General features: G+C 38.5%; 1 protein-coding gene across 12 annotated transcripts in view; it reads right to left on the bottom strand.

Annotated features, from left to right (window-relative positions):
- Grm7 (glutamate metabotropic receptor 7) overlaps positions 1–27,318 on the bottom strand; it is a 930,315-nt gene that overhangs the window by 60,472 nt on the left and 842,525 nt on the right. For all 12 annotated transcript variants that reach the window (XR_008214661.1, XR_008214659.1, XR_008214660.1 and 9 more), the window contains exon 9: positions 2,802–3,048. Coding sequence is in view for 9 of the 12 variants with exons in the window: in XM_052722188.1 (XP_052578148.1) it covers positions 2,802–3,048 (247 nt within the window). In the remaining 3 variants the exon portion in view is untranslated. The remainder of the gene's footprint in view (positions 1–2,801; positions 3,049–27,318) is intronic.

Genomic DNA, 27,318 nt, shown 5'->3' with positions numbered 1-27,318 from the left:
AACATCTTTCAGACTGGTTGAGAGGCAAAGACTCTATCTAATTGTACTATTCTCTTTCTTTTTTATTTTTTTTTCTGGAGTGTTTGTTATGACTCTTTATAGATACCAGAACAACCAAAAAATTTTAAGGATGGATGTCCAGTGAGTTCTCAGTGGAATTATTGCAATGATTCCAGTTGATACTACAATATCTGAATTTTGGAGTTAGTATGATAAGGACTCTACCTGGGCAGCCTTCTCTAAATGTAGGTTATTACTGTATGTAGACAATACAATAAGCAACCACATATTTCATAGTACAACTTGTTTCAGAAAAGACAGCTCCCCTCAAAACACCACCACTACAACCACCACCACCACCACCACCATCATTATCACTCATATTACTATTGTTGTTGTTATTATCATTAATCATTATTATTATTTTATTATTATATATTTAAGCTATATTACCAAGAAAGTAAGCCAAAAGAAAGATTTATGCACTGGGAATTTATCCTGCTAGTCATGTTTCAAGACACACAGTAGCAAAGAGGAACAAGCATGGGTTTAGGAGTTAAGACCATGGTTAATTCAACCTTCGATGCTAAATAGGTACATGACTTAGGCCATGTTACAGAAACTCCCTGAAGTGAGGCTTCACCAGTAAATTAAGAATAAGAGCATCTTCTTTATTGAGTTGCTGTGCAGAATAAAAGCTGGAAGAATAAAAGTTTCTGTGTGATACATATTTTAAAAGTGGCTGATGCAGCTAGTATTAATGTTAGTGCTTGCATTTTAGAAACTACTCAAATGTTCAAGGATTGATATGAACATAAAAAGTTAGCTATATTCAAAAGTTATTAATGCTAAAGTATTGTAGGATTAGTTGTCTAAATTTATAAGTTTGTATTTGTTCATTTTTAAAATAAAAATATAGAGAAGAGACTTCCAACTGTCTTGATTACTAACTTGGGTCAAAATCTTGTTAAATTTGTGTGCTTGGGTATATATAGATATACATATATGATTAAAAATTGTTATTGGACTAGAGAATGGATAAAGTTTCCATGAAATGGAAACTCGGTAAAAGTTTATTATAAATATCTACAGAAATTGAACTATATAGGAAAAGTGATCAGTATGATGATAATTGTAACTATAGGCATACACACAATCATAGAAATATTATTTTGGGGGGTTCAGTTTCATCTACTACATGGCATTTAGTCTGCCTTTAACTATACTGTCACATCTACCTGATCACTTGGAAATGAACTTTTAAGAATGCTTTGCCTCTTCAGGAATAGGATCCATTGGCATTCAGTAGATGTGAAATTTGTGAGTCAAATATTTTATAACACATATATGACATTGGCAATATTACTTTCATATTATACAAAAAGATGCTGAGCTTTAGAAAAGCTCCATGGCTCTCAGTCACATGGTGCTAAGTGGAGAAGCTTGGGTAGGAACCCAGGTGTGTCTGCACTCCAGGGTGCTTCCTCCATCACTCTGAAGGTCAGAGCACCTTGGTATGCTCTTCCCAGCTCTCCTTGGTCAGTTGCTCTGGAGACATGGCAGAGCTTACATCCTCATTCTTTTTCTCCTTTCTTTTTGGGATAATCCTCTTCCTCTTCCAGTCTCTCCATTAATCTCTTCTATTGAGCTTCTGAGTGAAGCCCATGCTTATTTTGAAAGTGTTTCCCAATATTTTGTACATCCATTCATAAATGAAGATGGGACAAGATCATGTGTTTTTGTACAGTATTCATTAAAACTAAGCTCTCTGGCCTATTGAATTTCTGTCTGTTTGGTTGCAAATATGGGTATGGTAAGAGTAGTTCTTAATTTAAAAGCAGTGTGTTTTGAAAGACTTGATGGGAAATCTGAAATCTCTTTTATAAACAGAAATTGCTACCATGAATACCAGTATCTGAACTGGTTAAAATATTCTTGGAATGCAAATCCTAGTACTAGTGTTTTTAATCTGAAATCTATATTTACTACCACACTGTTAGTAAAAGTGGTAATTGAGAATTTTATGCAGCTAACATCTGAGTCGATGTAGTGTTATTTATGTGATCTCCTGTGTCTATCCTTCGTAGGTCCTTCACAGGCAACACTGAAGACCACCTGACTGTTAGAGATAAGGCAGGCAGTGTGTTGAGTCTAACACTTGTGAATGCCACCTGTCAGTTTTTGTCCTTCATAAAATGATTTTCTTCTTCAATGTCTTAGGAGCTACTTTCCCCAAGTGTGTGCTGCCTTTAGAATGGCAGACTATGGCCCTGTATACTTGAATGAAAGTTTAATAGCTTTATCCAATATTTTCTGCTTCTGTTTCCAAAAGACTTGCTTTGAAATAATTTCTCCATGTTCACATCTCAGTGGAAGGAAGGCATGCTTCTAAAGTTCTTCAAAATTTTAATTTTACTTTTAAGGCTGCAGTTCACCATGTATAGCTACTTCTCTAACAGGAAGTTGTTTTCCTTGCAGGAAGTAGTCCTCCTAAGAGGAAGTCATTCCCCTAGTGGGAAGAGCCTAATAAAGATGGACATGTTTAAACATGTTCATTCCCACTGGATATTTCTGGAGCAAAGGACAAAGAGACAAGAGAATCAAGGGAGAAGTCAGAACTCTGAAAAGCTTTCTAGCAAGAAAATGATAGCAGGAATGAATCACAATCTGAAGGCTAAATGTTACCATTCATCAAGGCAAGCCATCCACAAGGCAAGCTTACTCCAGAGAGCAGAAACACATATCCCATTTTTCTGGAATTTTCTCATGCAGGATGGAAAGATGAAAAGAGAGTTACTTACTGTTTGGGTCTACGTTTTCACAGAGTTCTGTCTTTGCCTCACCGTTGGGCCTGTCACTGGGTTTGTGTGACAGCCTTGATGACATGGTGGCTGCTGTGACTACGGCCTTGAAGCTTCGCTTCCGTTTCTGGACATTGAGTTCAGGATGGAAAATGATGATGTACACTTTCGGCATGTATAGCATTCCCAGCGCCACTGACGCACTTAGGTTCATGGAGATTGTAAGTGTGGTAGTTTGAATGTAGAGCTAGGAGACACAACACACAAGGCACTATTACAAATACAATGACCGCAGAGGGTGTGTGAATACTTAAAGGGGTGTCATGAATGACTCTGGCTCGGAGAAAAGCAGCAATCCCAATGACCTTCTGCTAAAAAGGAAGACAACTTGGCTATATATCTATTTCAGAGCTTAACTATGTTAGTTAAGTTTGGGCAAATCCTTATGCATAGAGAGATCTTCTAGCCTGATGTTTAGGGTAGACTTTTTTTTTATCAGATTTAAATTATTTTTTATGACAATGATAGATATGAAAACATGAATTATAATATATCACAATAATGTGTAATCTTGAATAAAAGTCTCGAAAAACCAAAAAAAAAGTTGCATATTATTTTAAACCCCCAAACAAAAAGTTTATTACATGATTTACTGTGCAGAGATTTTGAGATATTATTTGAAAATTACTTCCATTCATAAATGCTCCACTTGTATCATTTTTGTTATACAGTGCACCTTCACCAAACCTACAGAATAGGGATCCATTTTCCCTAAAAAGTAAGACATTTTGGCTTATATGTGTTCATAAAACATAAAAGTCAAAGTCCAGCAACTAGCTATGACTTTTTGAGTCTGTTCACATTGGTAAATTGCTAATTGTGTGATAATACCTTATTCTGCCATTATCATTATGTTATTTATTGTTTGAATAGTAACCACACTCTCATCACCATATTTCTGGGGTAGCTAACCAGATTAAGAAATCATTTCCTGTCCAACGTGTAGAGACATTGTCTTGGTGAAAAGGTAAAGGACAAAGGGTATGTAGATTCAGGCAGTCTGTAAGGGTAGAGCCACAAACATTGTGCATATCTATTATTATATTGTGCCATCTTATGATCTAGAGCTCCTTAGAAACCAGATATGTCTGATGTGTGCATGGTTCTAAAGGCTAGGTTAGACTGGGAAACTGGTGACCTTTACCTTTTGCATCAGTGCAACCCCTAGGTCCTTGATAACAGATTGGACTGTGGTGGTCCACACCCCTATCTTCTTGTTAGACTCCATTAGACATCTGTATGATTCTGTATGGGCTATACCTGGCTACTTTTCAGGTGAATATTCTACCATTCCCCAACTTTCTGAGTTCTATCTTCCTGACTAGTCATCCTTGTGGACTGTCTTTCAGATCTTGCATAGACTCTGTTCATTTAACCATGGAATCCTTTTACAAGTTCTTTGTATTTAAGTTTGTTTGCTTCTACTTGACCTGTTCCTCCTTTGCTTCTTAAAACATTTTCCCTATTCTCACTCATCATCTCTTTACTTATACATTCTCCAAGGACAATTTCCTGTACAGACTGAGTATCAAGTTGTAATTATATTCTTACTTCTTTGATTTTATACTGTACCCATCTCTGCTACAGGTTCCACAAATAACTTATCTATCTGGAGGCATTATTCTCTAATAGACAAGTGTAGGATACTACATAAATATTTGATGAATTGAATCACTTGCTTGACAACTCTTTTTCTACCTATACTTCAGTGGTCACATAGCCATTCTTTAAAATATAAATATTTCCATCATATCTAACCAAAATTTTAGTATTTCTGATCAAAATTCCTTGAGACCTTTCCATCTTGCTTAGAATGCTCAAAGCCCTGAGTTCCATCTTTGAAAAAAAAAGGTTAAATAGAAAGCATGGAGGCACATAGATGAGAAGGTTCAGGCTATACCTGTCCCACATGTACAAGTTTATAGCGATCAAACTGATGACATTTCAGGAATGTGCCAAGTTATTGATACCCTAGCATGGAAGGTTTGCTTCTAAGTCTCAAGATTTTATTTTGGTGTCATACTTAGTACTTGTCTTTTAGCAATGTAATTTTTAACACTTTTAATTTCATGTCAGTCTTTAGTTCACATGATACTTACCATGTAATGAACTACCCTTTTAAACCTTGGGTAGTTAATACCACTTTCTTATGACTAGCTAATTAACTTAGCCAAATAAATGAGTTAGTAACCATGGTTAGTAGCTTTCATTAGAGAGTAAGTGCCCATGTATACATAGCCCAACCTCTTCCCTGGACTGCTCCTTCCTCCAGCCTAATCCTACCATGGCTAAATGAGATTCTGTCTAGTTAAGAAAAGACCATCCTTCACCTTGGCCAAAGTGACTTAGGCCTTTGGGAAGAGCATAGATAGCCTTAGAATTCCTACCTTTTGTGGGTATCCTCTATCTAAATAAATTTCCAGGTCCCAGTTTCAGCTCCTGGGTTGGAAGCAGCTTTCCTCACATTCACACTTATGTACAAATACAGAACAAAGCAAGCCAAGGTCTGTGTAAATTACTTACAGCAATTTTCTTAAAGACTCATACATGACATACATAACACCCACTGTTACATGGATTCTCTTGATCTTTCCATTTTTCAACTCTAAAATGAAGAATAGCAGCTCCTACCTAATTGGGTGGGGATCAAACTAATGAATGAGGAGCGAAGAACTCAGCAGGATCCTAGGAAGCAATGACGCAGTGGAATATCTGCTGCTAATCTTTACCTCCTGCCATGGAAGGGATGTTGGGGGGAAATTTCCTCTTTAGCCACTTTCATGTACATTAAACTTAAGGATATATGTGATGTTTAGATTTGAATATGTACAAAAGGCCATGCTCTTCCTACCTAAGCAGACAGAAATAAAGCAGAAAACATGTGTGACTACAATGCACACATTTAGAGATAGCTCAATGCCAGGCAAAACTCAGCCGGATCTACTCCATGCATCTTCTCTCCTAGTTCTATTAGTTACAGTCAGATGTAGTGGCATATCAGGAAATGCCCTCACTACTCCAGAAATTAGCATAGCAGTCTTAGTTGACTTCTTGTCTTTGATATGTTAAGATATCTGGAAAAATTCAGTGTTCAATCTGTCTTTAACGGAAGCTCAATATCTCCCACTGATCACACTGAAATGTCATTTTAATCAAAGCCTTGCGTTTCTCCAGGAAAGGAAGAAAATTGTCATAGAATTGAAATACTGTTTGCTAGACACAAAATACTTCCTGTACTCATGAGCTATTGAGGTCTTTTTTTTTCCCCTGTGAAAATGTGAAAAAAAAATACAATTTATTCAACCCAGATAAGGCACCAAGGACAGCTGAGAGAAAAAAGATTCTACCCAAGTCTACCTTGGTAAGAGAAAAAAGATTCCACCCAAGTCTCCCTTGGTAAGTTAGAAAGTTTATTGAAGCTACCTACAGGAACATCACTGAAAAGCCCACTCAAACATGAGTCCAGACCCTGGACAACTCCCTGTCTTGCTTGTAGCTCCACACAAGGGAGCATCTCCCTCCCCAACAATTGTCTGCCCCTTACATAACCTTGGGAATGGCCTTTATGAATCTTGTAACTTTCTGAGCTTCTTGGGCCTCTTCAGATCCTATAGCTTCCTGAATCTTACAGCTTCCTTCCCACCTCCATGAGAGAATGTTGCAATTTGGAAGAAACAGCTCTACAACATGAAAAAGTTGCCAGCTGCTTGGTTAAAGTTTTAGAGCCAGTTTGGTTGAAGACCAGCTCAGGATGTTTCAAAGCAAGCTGTGAATAGCTGCAAGACTCACAGACTTGTAGCTCTGGGAATTATGAATCTCTTAATACGCTTCAAAACATTAAGAGGGTAAAGGAAACATAGGGCTTAGAGAAGGAGGAAAGACCAGAGCCATTGAGAAAAACAAATTCCTGATTTGGAAATTGATCAAAATGGTTTCATTATCACTGCTGTTGTCTTCAACAATAATTATAAAACAAACTGCAATGTATTTATACATGTGAGTCTTCATTAAGAGCACTTTATTAGACATTAAACCACTGATATAGGAGACGCATAACTATATGTTGTGCATTCACTATTATATGTTTTTTAGATCCATTGTTTGTGAAGCATCTTTTTCAGAACCACACCAAGAGTACTATTTCACTGAGACACTGCTATGTGCCTGCTCTGGCTCAGGTGCTGGGTTTCAGGCATGACAGACACATGCTCTGCTATCAGGAGCTGGATTATAAGAGCAGAAGCAAAGCAATCAGATTTCTTTTATGACACAGTGACTGTAGCTAATAGCCGTGTATTCTATACTTACAAATTGCTAAGACAGGACATTCTCAGTTTCCTTACCACAAAAAAGGATATGTGTGAGGTAATGCAACTTAAATAGTTTTATTTAGTCATTTCATAATAAAGACCTTTCAACACATTGTGTTGTAGATAACAAACGTGTTATTTTACTTGTCAATTAAACATAGAGTGTGTAAATAAATAAATATTCAGTGACAACATAATGTAGAGCCTTACTATATCCTTTTTCCCATTGTGTGTTATTCTCTGCTTACTTCCTCTTGAAATGCCCTCTGCTTTCCTGCCTTGCCCTTGAGACCTTGCTTACATCTGATGTTCAGTGGTGTCCCTTATACATACAACTTTCCCCATTTCCATAGTCAACTGCCTTTGTTCATGTACTGTTCAGGTAGTAATCTCCTTGTTTTATCTTAAATAGTACAGTTAGTGTTCCTTAATGATTGCTTTGAACATGCAAATTCAAGGCAGTTGAATGTGTGAATGCCCAGGCACTATGACTTCATGCACATTATCTGCATAAGCCAAATAAAATCCCAGCATGGATGAGGGAGAAGGTCATGACATCTCATCCCTAACTGAGGTGCTACTGGTTAATTGATGGAAGAGTCAGTTTTCTTTAGGGATGTAGCCTCTGAGAGCCTATTCATGATCCAGTAGATGACCCTATAGCTACATTAATACTAAATGGGCTCCATGAGCTTAAAAAATAACACACAAAACAGGGAAGAAACAGTGTTGTGCAAGCATAAGGCAGGAATTGGAGGGGAGGAAGTAAATGAGGATTAATTTGAGCAAAGCACATATATAAATGGAAGAAATTCTCAATAAAAAAGAAGAAAATTTCCAGGTAATGGTCAAAACACTAAAAGAAGAGGAGAAACAAAAATGCAAATTTATCACAGAACAGTGGAGACATTAGAAACACCTTAAGCATTACATCATTTCTGCACATGTGGGGTTTATTTCACAGGAAACACTTGTGCAATATATAAGCCCTATTGTGGGATATTTGTACACTGTGTGAAGACATATTGCTGTGATTGGTGTAATAGAAAGCTGAATGGACAATAGCTAGGCAGAAGAGTATAAACAGAACTTTTGAGCAGAGAGAGAGAGAACTCTGGGAAGAAGAAATGTGTAGATACCAGCAAGACAAGAAACAAGTTGGACACATAGTGCAGAGGTGAGGTAACTGAGCCACGTGGTAGAACATAAATTAATACAAACAGGCTAATTTAAGTTATAAGAGCTAGTTGGAAAAAGCCTAAGCTAAGGCCAAGCTTTCATAATTAATAATAAGTCTCTACATCATTATTTGCCAGCTGGTGGTCCAAGAAAGTCAGGATGAGAAAGTTTATTACAAAGCCCCACCTGGCTGAGTCAAGTTGTAGGGGACTACATAAAAGGGGTACACAGGTGCCTGCTTCATACATCTATAGCTATTGTCTTCCACAGCTTCAATGTAACTACAAATGCCCACCTTCTGGCGTCCATTTCCAAGAGAAAACTTCAAGTTATTTTAAATGAGGTAATGCATCACATTGATTGAACTGTTATGCGTTTTCCAGGCATTTTCTAATAAGTATCTGTGCATTTATAAGCCATTTTAATTCTCTCTCATCTCTCTCTCTTTCCAGGAGTGCATGCATATAGTGTGTGTGTGTGTGTGTGTGTGTGTGTGTGTGTGTGTGTGTGTGTGTGTGTGTGTATGTGTGTGTGTGTGTGTGTGTGTGTGTGTGTGTGTGTGTGTGTGTGACTGATGATGTCAATGGTTACCAAATCCATCATACAATTTTTCTACTCATCCTGTGGTTTACAATGTACACTATTGCCACCAATGGTAATTCTTTAAAAGCACATATGACATTTTTAGGCAGGACTGACTAGATAATCAATAAAATGTCCATCTCTGAGTATGAACTCATTGAATTCTGATTAATGGAAAACTTCTGCATTTGAACCGAGAATTCAGTGTGATAAACTTCTTCAGCATCCAGCATTGTTCCTATCATTCCTAGTCCAAATTTTCCATTGTGAGTGTGTACTAGTTCTCTCATTACTAGTGTGAATTTGTGATTGCTGTGTTGTAAGACTGTTGCTAGGCTCAAATGACCTGGCCGTGGAAAAAAATACATAATAGTGCCAAGCAGGTAATGAGCACTTGATAAGAATGTTAGTATCATAGTCTGATTTATTTGCTAATACAGCAAACAACCTGCTTTCTGTCCTGTTCTTTTTTCATACATTCTTAATACAGCTTGAAACAGCTATCTTTTATATAGAATCCAATGAATAATAGCTTGTTTTGAGAGGACTGAATTAAATTTATTTCTAGTTTTTTTTTGAAGTTTACTCAAATCCCTATTTCATCTGCCATTGACTATTTTGTGCAAATTTTGTCTGTTCCCAGGTGTCGGCTGAGAATTGGGATGAAAGAGCTTTACAGGAGTCTTCTGGTGGCTGGAGAAGCTTCAAATGCTTCTCCTGGCTGAGAGCTTGTGTAATAGAAATGAAAATGCTCCTTGATGCTGTCCCTGTGAAGAGGGTGCACCACTACCTGGCAGATATTTGAAATATTCATGGGGCTAAATTGAAATAAAAATTCTTGGCAGTCAATATAGGTTTTTTTCAGACTTTAATACTTGTACCCCTGATGCCAAGTTAAAGTGGCCATAACATTCAGAAACAAACAATGCCACATGACTGGAAAGGGGAAAAACTGCTCCCAATCAGATTCTTTTGTCAATCCCAAAGTTTGACACACTGAAGGCCTTCCTTATGTATGGAACAACACCCTATTATAGAAGGCTCTAGAATGTAATGGGGAAAAGACTTTTTTAAAAAAGTGGGTAAGACATTTCCCCTTTTGTTCTTGATTTTTTGTTTATTTTGGTTTTCTTTTTGGTGACATGCTTTCTCTGTGTAGCCTTAGCTGTCCTGGAACTCACTCTGTAGACCAGGCTGGCCTCCAACTCAGAGATCCACCTGTCTCTGACTGCCAAGTGCTGGGATTAAAGGTTTCTTTAAATAAAAGAGAGGATTTGTTGTTAGAGCTTACTGTAGCTCTTGGTCTTCAGTTGTTCAGGGTGACTATGAGAAAGCCGTTTCAACTCTAGAAAGTGAGAAAGTAAAGATTTCAAGCCATATGTGCTGCGAGAGGGTTTCATGTAAACCCTGTCCCCTGCTACCCTTTGGAAACTGTTCTCAACAGTTGAGAAGAATGAAGGAAATCACGTGAAAAGGGTTCTGAAATTGTGTAGCATGGGGCAGTTGCCTGGGAAATGTAAGTGGTATTTGTAGAAGAGACAGAATTATAACCTGCAAGAATTTTTTCCCTTTAACTTTCTACCTTACTCAAAGGATATTTAAACAGAGATACCTTAGGAAGTTTAGGGTAGGCATAGGGTCATTGGATTGATCACTGGGAAAATTCTGGCTTCCCCTGTATTTTGTGTTTCCCATTTGCTATCTTGGAGCAGTAGATGTGATGCTTAGTCCTCCCAAAGTCCCTTTACCTATACGACAGGTGCTCCAGGTAAACACAAATCAGATACTAAAGCAGGATACCAATGGCTTTGCTCATGCTAGAATTACGTATGTGCCTGTGCTCTCCTCCCCTGACCAGAAGCCCGAGTCTGGCTCTTCTTCCACAAAGCAAAACCAGAGGTGCCCTTCTTCCAGTTGGCTGCATCCTGAGGAAATTTTCTGTTGCCCTCACCAGGCTATTCTTACCCTTTAAGACTAACTCAAGGTCACTCCTAGAACAGCTACTTCTGACTCTACTGTACATGGACAAGCCCAGCCTGCATATATATATATATACATAGAAACACATATATACAAGTGCATTTACCCTTCCATACATACTTACCTAGAAACATGAAGACATACATACACATGTACATATGTGTGCACACAGGCACCAAATGTACAGACAATGTTATGTGCACACGGCCATGCACATAATACTCGCTGTGAACATATATACGCGCATACATGAACACATACAAGCATGTTCATGTATGAACAAACATGTACTCACACACTCATGCCCAAACATACATATAAGCATACATTCATTTTAATACAGTTAGATAAATGCCCAAAGAAATACACTTGAGAATACACATATACAGACAGAGAAACATATACTCAGGCATGTACCCAGGCATACACCCAGGTGTACACTCATGTATACAGAATTTCTCTTCCTTATCAGAGTCCTAAGTCTCTGTTTTGATTTGAAAATATGTTCAACTTCTAATGTGACACACACACACACACACAAGCATACACTCACATACAAATACATGTCTTTACTCATGTATGCACATATACAAGCACATGAACACATGAACAGACAAACATATTGCTGAAATTTATACACACATACATACTCATATAAATACACAAATGCCTTCACACACATGCACACAAACAAACATAAATACGTGAACACTAATATACACACAAATATACACATAGACATACATACTCAAAAGCACAATCATACACATGTACATACACCCAAATACATGGATACATATAAAGGCACATTCACATATATAACACAAATCTTAAAAGGTCTTACTAATAAAAAAAAAATCCAGAGCCAGATATTGGGGTGAAAGCTGGAAGGTCAGAGAAGCAGAACAAGCCACAGCGAACCACTCCTCGCCAATTTCTCAGCTGATCCCTGTTTCCTTAAACTGGAAGCCTCTGAGTCCTCATCCGAATGGATCTCAGCTGAACTGCTGCTCAAAAGCCGAAAAGCTTAAAAAAGGTTCCTGGTCCACATGCCTGATACACCTTTCTGCTTCCTGCTATCACTCCCTGGGATTAAAGGCGTGTGTCACCAGGCCTGGCTGTTTGCAATGTGGCTTTGAACTCACAGAGATCCAGATAGATCTCTGCCTCCTGAGTGATAGGATTGAAGGTGTGTGTGCCACCACTTTCTGGACTCTATGTCTAGTATAGTGGCTGTTCTGTTCTCTGATCCCAGATAAGTTTTATTTGTTACAGCACAAATAAAATATCACCACACACATATATGTAAATATGCATGCACACAAGCACATACACATACATACATATATACCCAAACACACATAAACACATGTACATACATATACCCATACATACATAGACATAAACATTTAAATACACTGAAACAGGCACACACATGCATATATGCACACATACACACAATTTACATACACATATGTACATATATACACATGTATACCTTTATGCATACATACTTGTGAGTACTCATGTGATACACTTGAGAATACACATATACAGACAGAGAAACATATGCTCAGGCATGTACCCAGGCATACACCCAGGCATACACTCATATATACAGAATTTCTCTTCCTTATCAGAGTCCTTAGTCTCCGTTTTGATTTTAAAATATGTTCAACTTCTAATGTAACATAGGTGTCATTTCTTTATGTAACCAATACTGCTGTGTTGTGTTACCAAAAAGGTTATTTACCCCTCCTGCTGGTTTGAGAGCACAAAAAAAAAATGTTAGGTCTCTGCCTGGCAGTGATTTAACATACAAAGGGCAAAGCATTTCCCTCACTATAAGCCTGGAGAGACACACTTCTGTCAGATTTCATCAGCTCCCTTTCAATCTCCAGCCACATTCATCCAAACGGAACCTAACAGCCTTTTCTGCAGGAGGCTACATCCCATTCTGCCTTATGATGCAAAAAGTCTGGTTTCCTTCTCGCTGGGAAATATCTTGGGGGTGATACAAAGATGTTCTGCATTGCTGTGCAAGTCAACCACCGTTGTGAAAACACAAACAATCTGAGTTTAGTATATTCACTTTCTAAAGACATAGGCAGCTACTCCATTTTCGTGAGTGCAAAGGTGGCCAAGTGGGCTGAGATTAAAAGTCATCATTAGCGTTCCAAGGAACACAAGACAAACCAAGCATCAGATGAAAATACTGATGTCAGGAAAAGGGTTAAAGACCAAGTTCCCCCAGCATTCCTCATGCATATTCCATGTGTTTAAAACTGAAAATGCACAGTGCTTACACAATTAAACCCAGGGACATTATTGCTAGAAGTCAGTGTGAGGTTCTCACAGAAACCAAGTGTGCTCTTATCTCTGTCCTCAGAGTCAGTGGCAATGGCTTTCAGTTGATCTTGGGAAGTTTTGGTCATTGATCACCCCAGCTTTCATTTGCCACCTCAATAGTCACACCCATCATTTTTTGTTGATAATTCCGCAGTTCTTTTGTGCACCTCCCTCCTCTCTTGCCCTTCAACTTCTATATTGCATGAGCTTCTCCAGGCTCCGTGAACACTGTCAAAGGAGGTAAAGGGCTTCAATGACATCAACAACTTTCACCCAGCCTTTCTGAGTTGCCCTTTTGAGATGTCAGTGTGCTCTACTGTGCCACATCCCTATCACAGTCCATTATATACAGTCCATAGTTTAGGCCCCAAAAGAAGCTGTCTGGGAAATTTCAGATGTCATGTAGTAGGTGTCTCTTAATGGATCTGTGGGTACTCTGAGATATTATATAGACCAGTCACCCATGCCACCCAAAGGTACAGTGAGAGGGTCTGGCCAGCCAAAGAGTAGGGGTGGGTGTTCCATGGACTTGATCTTGCCTTCCCAAGACTCATTTTTCTTTTCCTTTGTACCCAAATTGGTAGGTCATGCAAACGTTTTTTTCCCTAACATAATATTTTTATTAATTATTTGGGAATTTCACATCATGCACCCTGATCACACTCACTTTTCAGTCCTCCCAGGTCTGCTCACCCCCCACCATTGTGACCTCTGCCCCCAAAAAGGAGAAGAAGAAAAAACAAACAAATCAAATTTTTGTTGCCCATATACTCACTGGAGCATGATCAAACTCCCAGTGGTCAGTCCCTTAAAGAAAACGGGGCCCTTCCTCAAACCTGCTCCCTCACCAGAAGCCATCAATTGTGGAGAGCTACACTTCAGCATCCTTATCGCAAGTTTTAAGGGTTCTCTTTGATGACTTTCTGCCTAAGCTGTTACTCTTTTTTTGAGGGACTGGGGGCAGGGGATAGGGATTATCACAGAAGCCTTCTATGTCCCTCCTTCTCAACTGTGAGTCTGCAGTCATCCATACCACTGCAAAAGTAGCTTTCTTGCCCTTTACAGTGAGAGAGAACACAGCTTCAGACTTCCATGTGGTTTCTGGTGATAGCAAAGACCACTGGCATCCACATGTCCTATGGCATCAGTTGGTGCCATGGATCTCAGCATGGTCTCTTGGTAGCAGTAAAGGCCAAGGACATCAACCTGGCCTCTGGGGCAACACAGGCTGGACACCTATGCAGCCACCTGAGACCATGTTAATATCCATGATCCATGCTTCTGTCCACATCATGCAATCTTAGAAGGCCATCGTCTTCTTACTACTCAATATGAAGGCCTGAGATCTCATCTCTATTTTCAACTCCTGAATCTTCCTTCTAGCTTCCTAGACTCCTTTAAAAAAAAAGTTTAAGTTTATTTACACATTTATTGTAGTGGTTAGGTTTATTCATTTGTTTGTCAACTTGATACAAGTCAGGGAACTTCAACTGTGAAAATGCCTGTATAACATTGTAGGCAAGTCTGTGGGAAGTTTGGGATGTTTCCTTTGTTAATGATTGATATGGGAGGGCCCAGCCCATTGTGGGTGGTGCCACCCATGGAAAGGTTCCCCGAGGTATCTAAGAAAATAAACTGAGCAAGCCAGGAAGCAATATTCTTCCATGTTCCCTGCTTTAGTTCCTACCTCTAGATTTCTGACTTGAGTTCTGACCCTGACTCCCCTTTATGATGAACCCTAATCTGTAAGATGAAGTAAACCCTTTCCTCCCCAAGTTGTGTTTGGTCGTGGCATTTTATAACAGCCATAGAAATCTTAACTAAGATATTTATTTGCATATGTGTATGTGAGAGTATATGTGTATATGTTTGTGCTATGTGTGCAAAGGACAGAAGAGCATTCTAGTGTTCTCCTCCATTGCTCTTGGCATTTTTCCTTTGAAGTAGGGGTTCTACCAGAACCTAGAGCTTGTGTTTTCTCAATTAGTCAGTGAGCCAATCAGCCTGAGTGAGCCTCTTGTATTAGTTGTACTTGGAACTGGAGTTATAGTTATGAACTGGATACCTTGCTTATCACATGAGTACTATGATGTAAACTCTAGTGCTCAGGGTTGTGCATCAAACACTATTACTGACTGAGCCACCTCTGTAGGTCCCTCCTGTACTCCTAGCTGGATCTTGAAGGCAGAACCTTCTTCAAGTCTTGTTCATTTTAGAAGCCGAAAGGCTGAGAGCCATGATGCCTCTTCTGCTATAGTTGTTCAATTTCTGTCATGTACTAGACAAAGACAAAAGTCCTTAACCATTTTTAGAGAATTCTCTTGGTTCCCTTTCTGCATCTTTTTCCTTTCTTCAAGTCCCTTGAATGGGTCATGTCCTGATCATCCTAGGTCCTTGCTTTCGTAGGAGAGCTGTTCTGTCCTTCAGCCATCCTTGGTTGTAGTTTCTGTCACAAAGACTAGTCTTACTATCCCTGGAAACCAACATGACTGCAAGTTGAGGAAATTACGAGAGATATTTAGATAACTTGTACCTTGCTTTTAGTTTCCTTGTGAGCTCAAGTGAGGAGTCAATGCTTTTAAGCAAACATCACTTTTATATGCTGTTACCTTAAATTTTTTGGGGGGGTTCAGTGTCTGTGCACTTTTATCTGATGGACTTTCTATGACCTCATTAGCACTTTTTTTGTGGTTGTCCCTCCAAGCAATGAAGTATTCTCTTTATTCATAGGACATAATACAATCAGCAATTGTCATTGTATTTATGTATTCATTTATCTCCTCTACCTTTCCATTATGATTCCACTTTCATGATACCAGGGTAGAGCTATCAGTGAGAAAATCTTAAGAAATATTTTTGGAAATAGACTGTAAAGATCTCAATTTAAGAAAATAGCAAGGAAGGGACAGTTAAAAGCACCATCCTGAATGAAATTGATTCTTTTTATTATGGAAATGCATTTGCAGTAGTTTTCTTCCTAAATTAAATGTCCTTTAGGAATAGTAATTGTTAATCTATTTTTTCAGAGGTTTCCTGACCAATAGGTAGTATTTGGAGGCGAAGCTAAGATGAAAGTTAATATCTCTTGAGTCAAAGATTATTCTACTACTGATGTTCATTTTCAACTAAGAACCTCATTTAACAAAGGAGTATAGACTATAGATCTGTTTACTTTTTCATTCTCCAAGGCTGTAACTGCCATTGCTTAGAAAGACAAACAATTCTTAAGTATTTCTTGAGGAGATGACAGAAAGTTCTTATCCTTTACAATGTGTGTATCCTGTGTATGCTATACATAAATTTGTATTTTCTAGTCAGAAAGTGAGCAAACAGTTATGTAACTCATATGTAAAATGCAACAAACATAGGATAGGCAACATTTGGCAATTTGGAAATAGAGACTTATTTCCTGTAATAATGCATAAAGAAATATTAAAAGGAGCCCTAGCCCTGTAGTGGGAAAGCGCTAGTTCTTATCATCATCATCATCATAATCATCATTATTGTTGTTGTTAGTACTATTATTTATGTGAATGTATTTATGAATATAAGCAATTGTTGGCACATTTCTCTGGGTGTCTGCTGACCCTGGGTGCTCTAAGCTGATGTTTTAAGAGGTTGTGAGCTGTCCAATTGAGTGCTAAAACTGAACTTTAGCCTTCTGCAAGAACAGTGAGTACTCTTAACAGCTGAGACATCTCTTTAGCACCAAGATCTGATTCTTTGCAGTCACACAGAATGTGTCTGGGTCATGGAGGACCATTTGTCAAAGGATGAGGATGAAAAGTTTGTCTTCTAGGGAAAATAAGTCACAAGAAGTAGAAGACAGGAAATAAGAGTTTTTGGTGTGGTCTCAGGCTTCAAACAACACACCAGTGAAGGAGCTGAAAGGACAAGGTGATCAGGAGAAAGGAACACTTACCTCTAGAAGTTAAAGATGATGTAGTATACAAATGTTCCATAATCTAAAGCAATGACCATTGAACAATCTATGTGTGGCTGTGAATTTTGGATGCCTAGCTACAGGGTATTTAATAATAAACCATCCCTCCCTTGTCTTTAATGTTAAGCTGTAGCCCAAGCTTTACCTACAAGAGGTTCTTGTGGTGAGCAAGGAGATATTTAAGTTCTTGCTGAGACTCAGTGCTCCTGCTCATTATTCACTCATGATAGGGACATGAAGACATTGTCCACAGGTCTTGCAAACTTGAATTCTAGCTTCAGCTCTATTACTCAGTAGTTGTGAGAATTTGGAAAGGGCAATTCATTAACTTTTACATGCCACTGGACTATCTTAGCTTAGTCTTTGAGCCTCCAATACTTGTTTGTTTTCTCAAGCTAACACTTATTCTGTTTTTGGTAACTTCCAAACTTGATGCTATCAACTAAGGGATGTTAAATTATGTTTTGAAGAAAATTTGAAATAATTAATATACTAACAATGTTCATATTTTATTTAAGAATAAAAGAAAGTTGTTGAATAGGCATTATAAACAATTATGTGTGACTGACTGCTGTAAAATTATTAACACTATATATAAGAAAACAGTAGAAGCAAAGAGCATTGTAATCTGGACTGGATGCCTTCAGGACTGTGGACAGAGGATTTCTGCAGAAGCCAGTGAGGTTGGAATCAGACAGCTCTCCATGTGAGTTGCTTTTGCTGAAGACACTCATCTCACCTAAGGTCCTCTAGCCTCAGGCAAGTTACAGGCATGGGAGATGTTGGAGCATCCAGCATGGTTCTTGCCCCAGGTGGAGACAGCTCTGCATTGCAGCTTCAGATCTCCCTGAGGGATGTCAGAGCTATTGAACCTGCGTTGTTGCTCAACCTCCCCTTCCTAACTATTATCCCTTCTTCCTTCCTTCCTGCTCACTAGGAGGATGCTGGGGATGTTGCCATTCAACCTCACTCATTTATTCTCTGTACAAACCCAACCCAACTCAGAGTATCACTGAGAATCCTAATGGATATTGGAGATTCTGTCAGAAGAGGAACCCCCTAAATGTATTTTATCACTCTCTTTTCAGTACCTATCTCTAAGACCAACTGAGCATGAGCAACACTCCCTGAGAGCAGGTGCTGAGCACAAGCAGCCTACCTCACACAAGACTCATTCTTCCAGGAGAACTGACTTCTCCACCCCATAATTCTCTGTGGAATAAAACTTTACCTTTCACCAACTTGCACTCAAGTGTATACAAACAGATTGCGGTGTATACTTCTTCCATCCCTATGCTACAGATCACCATGAGACCATACCCTGCTATGATGTAGTTTTCTCTTTTGATCTTTCTCTGTGCTAAACTATTTGGATGTTACATATCACAGCCATTAATTCACTTTACTTCCACATATACTTCCTAAAGAAATGGATACTTTTGTATGCAACAATGATTACCAATAGTACAGCTGAGAGGACTCAAAGTTGACTTCTTTTATTTGTTCTAAAATTGACTCTTAGAATTTTTCCCATACTCCTAATTCAATAAAGATTGTATATCACATTTGGTTACATCTCTAGACTCGTCACTGAGAACAATTTCCATGCCTTTGGCTTTTAAACTTTTTTTTTTTTTGAGACAGGGTTTCTCTGTGTAGCTTTGCGCCTTTCCTGGAACTCACTTGGTAGTCCAGGCTGGCCTCAAACTCACAGAGATCCACCTGGCTCTGCCTCCTGAGTGCTGGGATTAAAGGCGTGCACCACCACCGCCCGGCTAAACTTTTTTTTGATGATTAAGAAAAGTAGGTTACAGCTGATCAAGAATTAATTTTTTAAAATTATTATTTTATGTGTGTGTGTGTGTGTGTGTGTGTGTGTGTGTGTGTGTGTGTGTGTGTGTGAAGAATGTGTATGTGCCCACAGAGGATAGAAGACTATGTAGGATGCTTTGGAATTGGAGTCATAAGTGGTTGTGACATCCCCAGGTGCTGAGAACAAATCCCCCTGGAAGAACAGCAAGTGCTCTAACTGCTTACCAATCACTCCAGCAGTCTGGGTCTACTTTTTAAGATGATAGTGAAAAGCCGACTCACAGTAATTATACATGTCTATGGAATCCTAGTCAGAGATTCAATAGTTGTATAAAACATGTGGCCATACAATCGGGATTATTAATATTTCAATCTCCATGAACAAGTTTTATTTATCTTGCTGGGAATGTCCCTGTTCCTTTCTTTTAGGACTTGTAAAAGTAGAATATATAATACATTCACAAAATCTGGCTACCCTACTCTGTTATAGACTGTCAAATCTTATTAGTCCTCTGAAACTGTCAATTTTATTTTTTCTCAGTGGTATTTGTGGTTTTTTCATGAATCTGTCTATATTAAGATGTTGCTCTTTGGAAGACCCCAAAATTGTGGCAAGTATATCACCTTCTTATTTGTTTATTGTCTCTTAGTTAAACTCAGGTCATATATATTTGTCAGCAGCATTTCCTGGGTGGTATCTATAGACACAAAACCCAGCAAGTTTGGAGGGCCAGTGGCAGGCTGAAACACTGGTTGGCAATGCCCAGTTTGATCATCTGCTTAAGAAGGTGACAATAAAGCTATAGTTTATTTTGTGCTATGGGAATAATGTAGGGGTGATACCATGAGACAAAACTTTTTAAAGTTTAAAGCCTGTTTTTATTTAATGTCCTTTTAGTATTTTTACATTATCAATATATTCAGTTTTTATTTTCTCTGTAGTTTAGAAAGGAGATATATTTGCTTCCCTTTGCCTCATTCCCAGCAGAAAATGTTACCTATCCCTAGTACGTAACACACAATCACTGTAGTATTAGCAATGCGTGTTCTTCTGAGGACACCTGTGATAGGTTCCTAGGAGATCAAGATGGGAAGAGAGATATCCTCACTCACTCTTCGTCAGTTTTTCTCATTGTATTATCAATGCACATTCTTGTCTCTGTGAGGTCTGATTACCATGGCACCAACTAAGTATTAATCCATTTTATCGGCTTATAAACCATGATACAATGTACCTTATAGGCCTTAAATCAACATTAAACAAAAGCTGGTAGGTCACTTACATAATGGTGTACACTACTTGGGAGCAGGCAGGGTTTCCAATAGGTGAGTATTTTCCTTTCAGACAGCATGTATTACATACTCTGTGAGGAGAATTAATATGTCCTAGGGTTTTGCTCTCTCTCTCTCTCTCTCTCTCTCTCTCTCTCTCTCTCACACACACACACACACACACACACACACACACACACACACACACACACACACTGTGTGTGTATATCAGTGTGTGTGAAGGCTTGTGTGATTATTTTAAAATAATTTATTACTACAATCACAAATGTATCTTTAAGTGGGCACTGTGCTGCTTGCTCCTATCCGGTGGCCATCTCTTGCTCCCTGTTCTTCACCTCTCATTGTAGTAAAGCATTTTTTTTAAATGATGTCCCTCAAGTAGTAAGGAAGCAGCAATATTCATTTTTGACCATGCAGAAAGCTTCCAGAAATCAGCAAATTGCAGCTTAAATGAGAGCAGGTGTTGAAGATAGGGAGACAAAAATATGAGCGGTTCAGAAATTAGGATACTCAGTTATTGGATTGAAGAAATCAGGATTGCTTTTACCATTCAAAGAACTGCTTTCCATAGAACTTAAAATTTATTTGATAAACATGCAAAGAAATGCTGGTAATAGTGGAGGATATGCATAAACTAGCACGAGTGATATGGGAACATTTGGAGTTTGAGGCCATCCTGGGCTATATAGCAAGACCTTATCCGAAAAACAGTGTTAGCAAATACCTTCAACATTGTGCTCCTTTCAATGTTAATGTTAACCTTGTAAAAATGTTCCTGCTTTTTCCACTGGGTACCATTCCTCTGAAAGTAGAAATTCATGTAAACACAGAAGGAATAGGAAACTGTTGGAAGAGGTCAAACTTAAAATTGAATACAGGTGAAATACAATCTGGGGACTGAAGGATGATTTCATTTGACATTTTCTATTTTGTGGACCACACTACAGACAATACTATGTTGTTTATTGCTATTTATGGACTTCTTTTCTTGACAAAAAAGCCTTCCTGTGGAAGCAGCTACGTAGCATTCTCCACAGATGGCATGGATTACTTGCTGTATAATATCTCAAGGTCTCTGAAAATTGACTGTGGGTCAATGTCATACTCCCTGCTGCTAAGAACTCTTGTTGGAGTTAGCTTTCATTAAATGTCACACGTTGACCAAGTTGGCAAGATAAGCTGAAGTGAACAGACATTGTTGAAAACTTCTGTGTAGGGAGAAAGTGATGGTTATGGAATTAATCTTCATTTTTCCCAAATAATAATGGTCATGTTTCACAAACTATCTCCTTTCTCAATTTTTTAGAATATTCTCCACTCAAAAACAATAATGTGAGGATTAGCTGGGAGATTACTTTTCTTTCCTTTTTGGTCAGTAGGCTTTTTGTTTGTTTGTTTGTTCTGCTTATTTTATTTTGTTTTAATGCTGGGGAATAAAGCCCAGGACCTCACACATACTAGGCAAGTACTCTGCCACTGAGTGGTATTCTATCCATACATGAAGGTTACTAACTCACCTATATTCTCTAATCTCATTAGAAAGGTATCAAATGTAATTAAGATTTCTTCTGACATCCACCAAGGCTTAATACTTCATACACTCATCTAAGTATTATTTTACTTATTTATTTTTATGTGTATGAGTGTTTGCTTGTATGTATGTGTGCCATGTGAGTACCTGGTGCTAAGGAATGTCAGAAAGTATGTCAGATCCTCTGGAACTGGAGCTACGGATGGTTGTTGGCTGCCATGCAGGTGCTGGGAACCAAACTTGGGTCCTCTGCAAGAACAGGGAGTGGTTTCAACCACTGATCCATCCTTCTAGTCCCCACTTAAATTTTGCCATGTGTTTATATTGCTGTGGACTCACTTAAACCATTCACCCTTCAGCTGAGAGGAATGCTTTGGGCTGTAGATGAAGTTGGGGATTATATAGACACATCATTGATTGTGTTAATTCCCCTAATTCACCCAGGCTGTGGGTCACTGCTCTGTGGGTAGTGGATCAACACGAGTGTGGACATAACCTAGAATCTGTCCTCCAAGATTAACTTAGTTGAAGATTATGTCCTCCAGTTGCCAACCTGGTTCTTGTACTGAGACCAGGGCTCCTACACTCATGAGTCTGGACTATCCCATGGAGACTAAATCCCAACATCACCTGACTTGTAGACAGAATAAGTTGTTCCCTCTGATATCATCATTATAATTAACTGGCTTTTGACTGGTCTTCCCTCCCAGCCACAATAACACTGCAAAGGGGAGCTTCTCTAAAGGGGACCTAATTCACTATGAAAGCCAGGGTCCTTACATTAAGGTCAATAGCAAAGCAGTGAGTATTTACTAAGTTTTTAGTTGACTGACAAAAGAAAGGAGGGCATCCTTACTTAAAAAACAAAGATATTCTTATATTTTATTTTTGTCTTTTTTCTTTATTATTATATGAATATTATTTATTTGTTTATTAGTAAAATGTAGGTTTCCTTATGACATTTTAGGTTTAAGTTTCGGTTAGCCTTCTTTCCCTACCCTTCCCTTGTAGTCAGAGTTTTCCTGTGTCCCACCTGGCCTGCAGTCAGGACAAATCTCTCTCACCCATTGGTCCTACAGCCACTGGGAACCAAGTAAACACACAGAGGCTTTTATTATTATTATTATTATTATTATTATTATTATTATTATTATTATTATTGGTTTTTCAAAACAGAGTTTATCTGTGTAGCTTTGCACCTTTCCTGGAACTCACTCTGTAGCCTAGGGTCCTGAACACACAGAGATCCTGCCTCTGCCTCCCGAGTGCTGGGATTAAAGGCATGTGCTACCACTGCCCAGTTTGAGGCTTAAATTATTTATGAACTGTATGGCCATTAGCTCAGGCTTATTACTGACTAGATCTTACACTTAAATTTACCCATAATTCTTATCTATGTTTAGCCATGTGGCTTGGTACCTTTTCTCAGTTCTGCCTTGACATCTTGCTTCCTCTGTGTCTGGCTGGTGACTCCTGACTCTGTCCTTAGTTTTACCAGAATTCTCTTCATCTGCTCACCCTGCCTATACTTCCTGCCTGGCTACTGGCCAATCAGCGTTTTATTAAACCAGTGTACAAAAGCATTATCCCACAGCATTCCCTTTTCCTTATATCTTTGCCAATTCTCTCTGCTTATTCCTGACCATCCTAAGTATTCCTCTTTCTGCATTCCTATCATTTGGGTTCTATTGCTCTTTTCACTCCTCTCCTTAAAGCCTCTCTGAATAGAGCTTGGCTCTACCTCAGTGGTCATGTAGACCACATAAAACTCTTTCTCCTTTTCCAAAACATGCCCCAGCTTCTTTAATGCTTTCATTTTTCTTTGGATTGGTCTGAGCAAGCAATAACTTGGACTCATCGCAGATGAACCCTGTTCAGATGTTTATCATTGAGTTTCTATGGGTGATGTCATTTCTTCTGGTTTCACACAAGAGGATCGAGAGTCATGATAACAAGACCCAAATAATAAGCACTTCTTGAATATTTTCTTATTTTTCTGTAGTTATAATTGCTCTGTCATTTCTGTTTTATTTTCATTTGGCAAAGTAGGGTATATCAGAAGGTGGGAACTCTTGACTGTCACTGAACTACATGAGTGTTTTGAACTGTGTACCCCTCTAGAATTCATGTCTCATGAAGCATAGGAAATAGTTGCCACTTTCTTAAGCAAAGCTCACCATTTCTCTGGCATTCCTAAGCTGGTTAATATTATTTTGTATAACAAAACACAGGATATTTCCCTACTGACTTCAAATGTCCTTGTATTCCATTTGAAATAAATACTATGTTTTGACTACCCAAGTAGCAATAGTCAATGTGAACTCACATCATAGCTCAGTATCTAGGAAATTAGGGACATCTTTGGCAATGTCATCTTTTGGTGGATAGGGATATCATAACGTTTTTTAGTTACCATCAAAAGGCTCCAATTATCTCATTTGTTTTTCTAGAACCACTTCTACACTCCCCTTTAATACTCCACATTTCAAGTGACACTCCTGAAGTAGACGGTAATTTATACTTTAGATGGAGCCATCAAGTACCTTGACTCAGACATAAATGAATGTCAGTGTTCACAGAGCTGGTGTTTAACCTCCCTGCCAGCAGGTTTATAAAACATGACTCTCTTTCTCTGTCTGCCACTATACTTTTCTAGAAAATATATGTTTAAATGTGTGTACCTGTAACTTCAAAATATATCCTAAAATAATGGTTTTAATTCATGGACAAGATCAAAACAGTATCTAAAGTAAGGATATGTACCCATGCACTGGAGTCTCAGTAAACAGTTGCTCATACATCATATCATATTATATCATATCATATCAATCTCAAGGTGAGACACTTTAAATATATTCTATCTTTTAATGTATTAAAATAGGGTTGTCATCTTCATACTGGTGATTAGCCAGCTCTGGTTCTTTTTGTAACATAAATATGGTTACATGATCACCTAGCATGTTAATGGTGGAGCCCAGATTTATTCGTCTTATGCACAGTTAATAAATCATGTAAATAAGGCTGGACATAGAGCTCAGTAGACAAAGCACTTGCTGTACAATCGTGGGACTCTGATCAGTATTTCTAGAACCCATGTAAGTACCCAGATATGATGGCAAATGCTTGTAATCTCATCATTAATGAAGCAGAGACAAAGAATCCCTGGTGCTTGCTGGTCAATTTAGTTGACTCAGAGAGCCCCAATTTCAGTGACAGACCCTGACTCAAACAAAGACAGAAGACATCTGATGATGACCTGAGGTCATCACACAGAGGCCAGAGCCTCCACACATACATGCATACATGCACGATGTAAGAAATTATAAAAGTAAATGCATTTATTTTTGAATGTTCTTTCATATTCAGAACAGCTAGGGAATAACTTTTTATTAGGAGTGAGAAGTTGTTTCTATAGTTAGAAGTCATGTGATGCTTTGGAAAATGGAGGTTTATTTGTGAGCTCATTCTTGCTGCAAAGTCCTTGGTGTCTAACAAACATTGTTAGTAACAAACCTACATTGAATTGATAATAGGAGAGAAGTCTCATGCTTAGCTTCCTGCCCACTGAGTATCTCTCTTTTCCAGTGGTGTCCCTGAAGCTTTAAAGTACTTTCTCAAACCAAGAAGCCATTTCAAGGCCAGTCAGTATGATGGATTCACATAGAACCCCCATTAAAAGATAGATACCTTGAATATTTGAATATTAGAATAAAGATGCTTCCAGTGCAAACAAATTCTCTTTTTTAATTAGGATTCATGGAACTTATTCCATAACTGTAATCATGCAAAAGTTCTCTGCTCATCCACCCAAAAGTGAAAGCGGTCATAATTCATCTTAACTTGGGTTTAAAGTTGAGCCTCAGGCTGGACAAGATTACCTGGAGGGCAATACTATATGGTTGATAAGAGTGCCACCACTGTACACAATGTCAGTGTGTGGTGCTATTGGCATTTGAGCTACAGAGTGATCCCAAGAACAGTTTAACCATACCTGAGTCTAATCTGGAGCAGAACTTCTGACTATCAGGGATATGGAATGCTGGGTGATAGATGTGCCTTTCCTTACCTGTAACACAAAAATGCTTGGTCTACCAATGAGGTTCTTAAGTCTAGCATGCATAGAAGTTATTCAAGTCACTTGAAATAAAAATGGAAATTTATATCTAGTCTCATTTTTATTTTGATGGTCTGGAGTGAGACTGGAATTTTGTATTTTCAGTAATCTACACAATTTCATTTTAAAATTTTTTAATTTTTCAGAGAAAGAAGAGGGGGATCTTCCAAGGAAGGGGAGGTGGGATATCATGTTGTAAAAGGATAAAGTGAAAATTAGAAGAGGAGGATTAAATGGGGAGATCAGGGTAGCAGAGCGCCTATGGAGAGGCATAACTAAAGCTGAAGTCTTTTGAAAAGTCACATGGAAACCTGGTACTATAGAAGCTTCTTATAAAGCTTGTGAGTTAAAAAAACCACATTATTTGGGAGACAATACCCCAGCTAGACACCATATGCTATCAAATAAAACTTCCAGTACCAGGAATGGGTTCTACAGACACTTCCCCTGCCCCGCAAAGAACATTACAGGCTATTTCCAATGATGCCGGCTACGCATCACAATCTGACAGTAAGACCCTATTGTTGAAAATACCATATGCTTAAGTCATTGGACACGGAGATATTCAGCTGACATTCAGCTAGAAGCTTCACCTCTACTGACTAGCATTTGTAGCATTGGAAGGTATTATACACACTACTTAAAGTGAAAAGTATCATTAGTATCTCCAAGCTATGAACTCTGGAAGCAAAAATAGAGATCTGTCTGCAAGGTATTCACATTGGTGCAATAGTGGTATAAAATTTGTGGGAGTAACCAATCACTTTTGATTTGATTTAAGGACTACTCCATGAGACAGAACCTATACCTAATACTGCTCAAGTGACCAAGAACCTAAAACTAGACAGTTCAATGACCTAGGGGAAATCCTAATACTATTACCCTGATAAAGGAATATAGGAGTACAATGACTCCTAATAAAATATATTGCTAGAGTCATAGATCAGTGCATCACTCAATTCCACCAGAGAAGCTTCTTCTTACAGTAGATGGTAATTAACACGGGGACCCACAAATAAATTATGTGCAGAGAGTGAGAGACCTTGGAGCACTCAGTCCTAAATAGAAAGTTTTCATCAGACCCCTCCCCTCAAGGCTCAGGGATCTGTGTGGAAGATGAGGTAGAGAGACTGCAAGAGTAAGAGGTGGTGGATGACTCCAAGGAAACATTTTCTAGACACATCCTCTTCTTTCCCTTAACTGTTTCAACCTGATCTTGTACTTTTGATCATGCTTCTCTGAACAGATTACAAACAGAAAAGGTTGAAAGGTTGCAATCAGGCTTAGGCTAGGCTCGGATATAGCCACTCTCCTTTGTTCAAATAGATCAATTCACAGAACTATAAGGACAAGTGAGACAGCGG

This window comes from Peromyscus californicus, unplaced genomic scaffold (assembly GCF_007827085.1).
Source record: "Peromyscus californicus insignis strain IS unplaced genomic scaffold, ASM782708v3 Scaffold_6__1_contigs__length_162567912, whole genome shotgun sequence".
Classification (NCBI taxonomy): Eukaryota; Metazoa; Chordata; class Mammalia; order Rodentia; family Cricetidae; genus Peromyscus; species Peromyscus californicus.
Note: the sequence above shows the minus strand (reverse complement) of the source record. Positions and strands in the feature narration are given on the sequence as shown.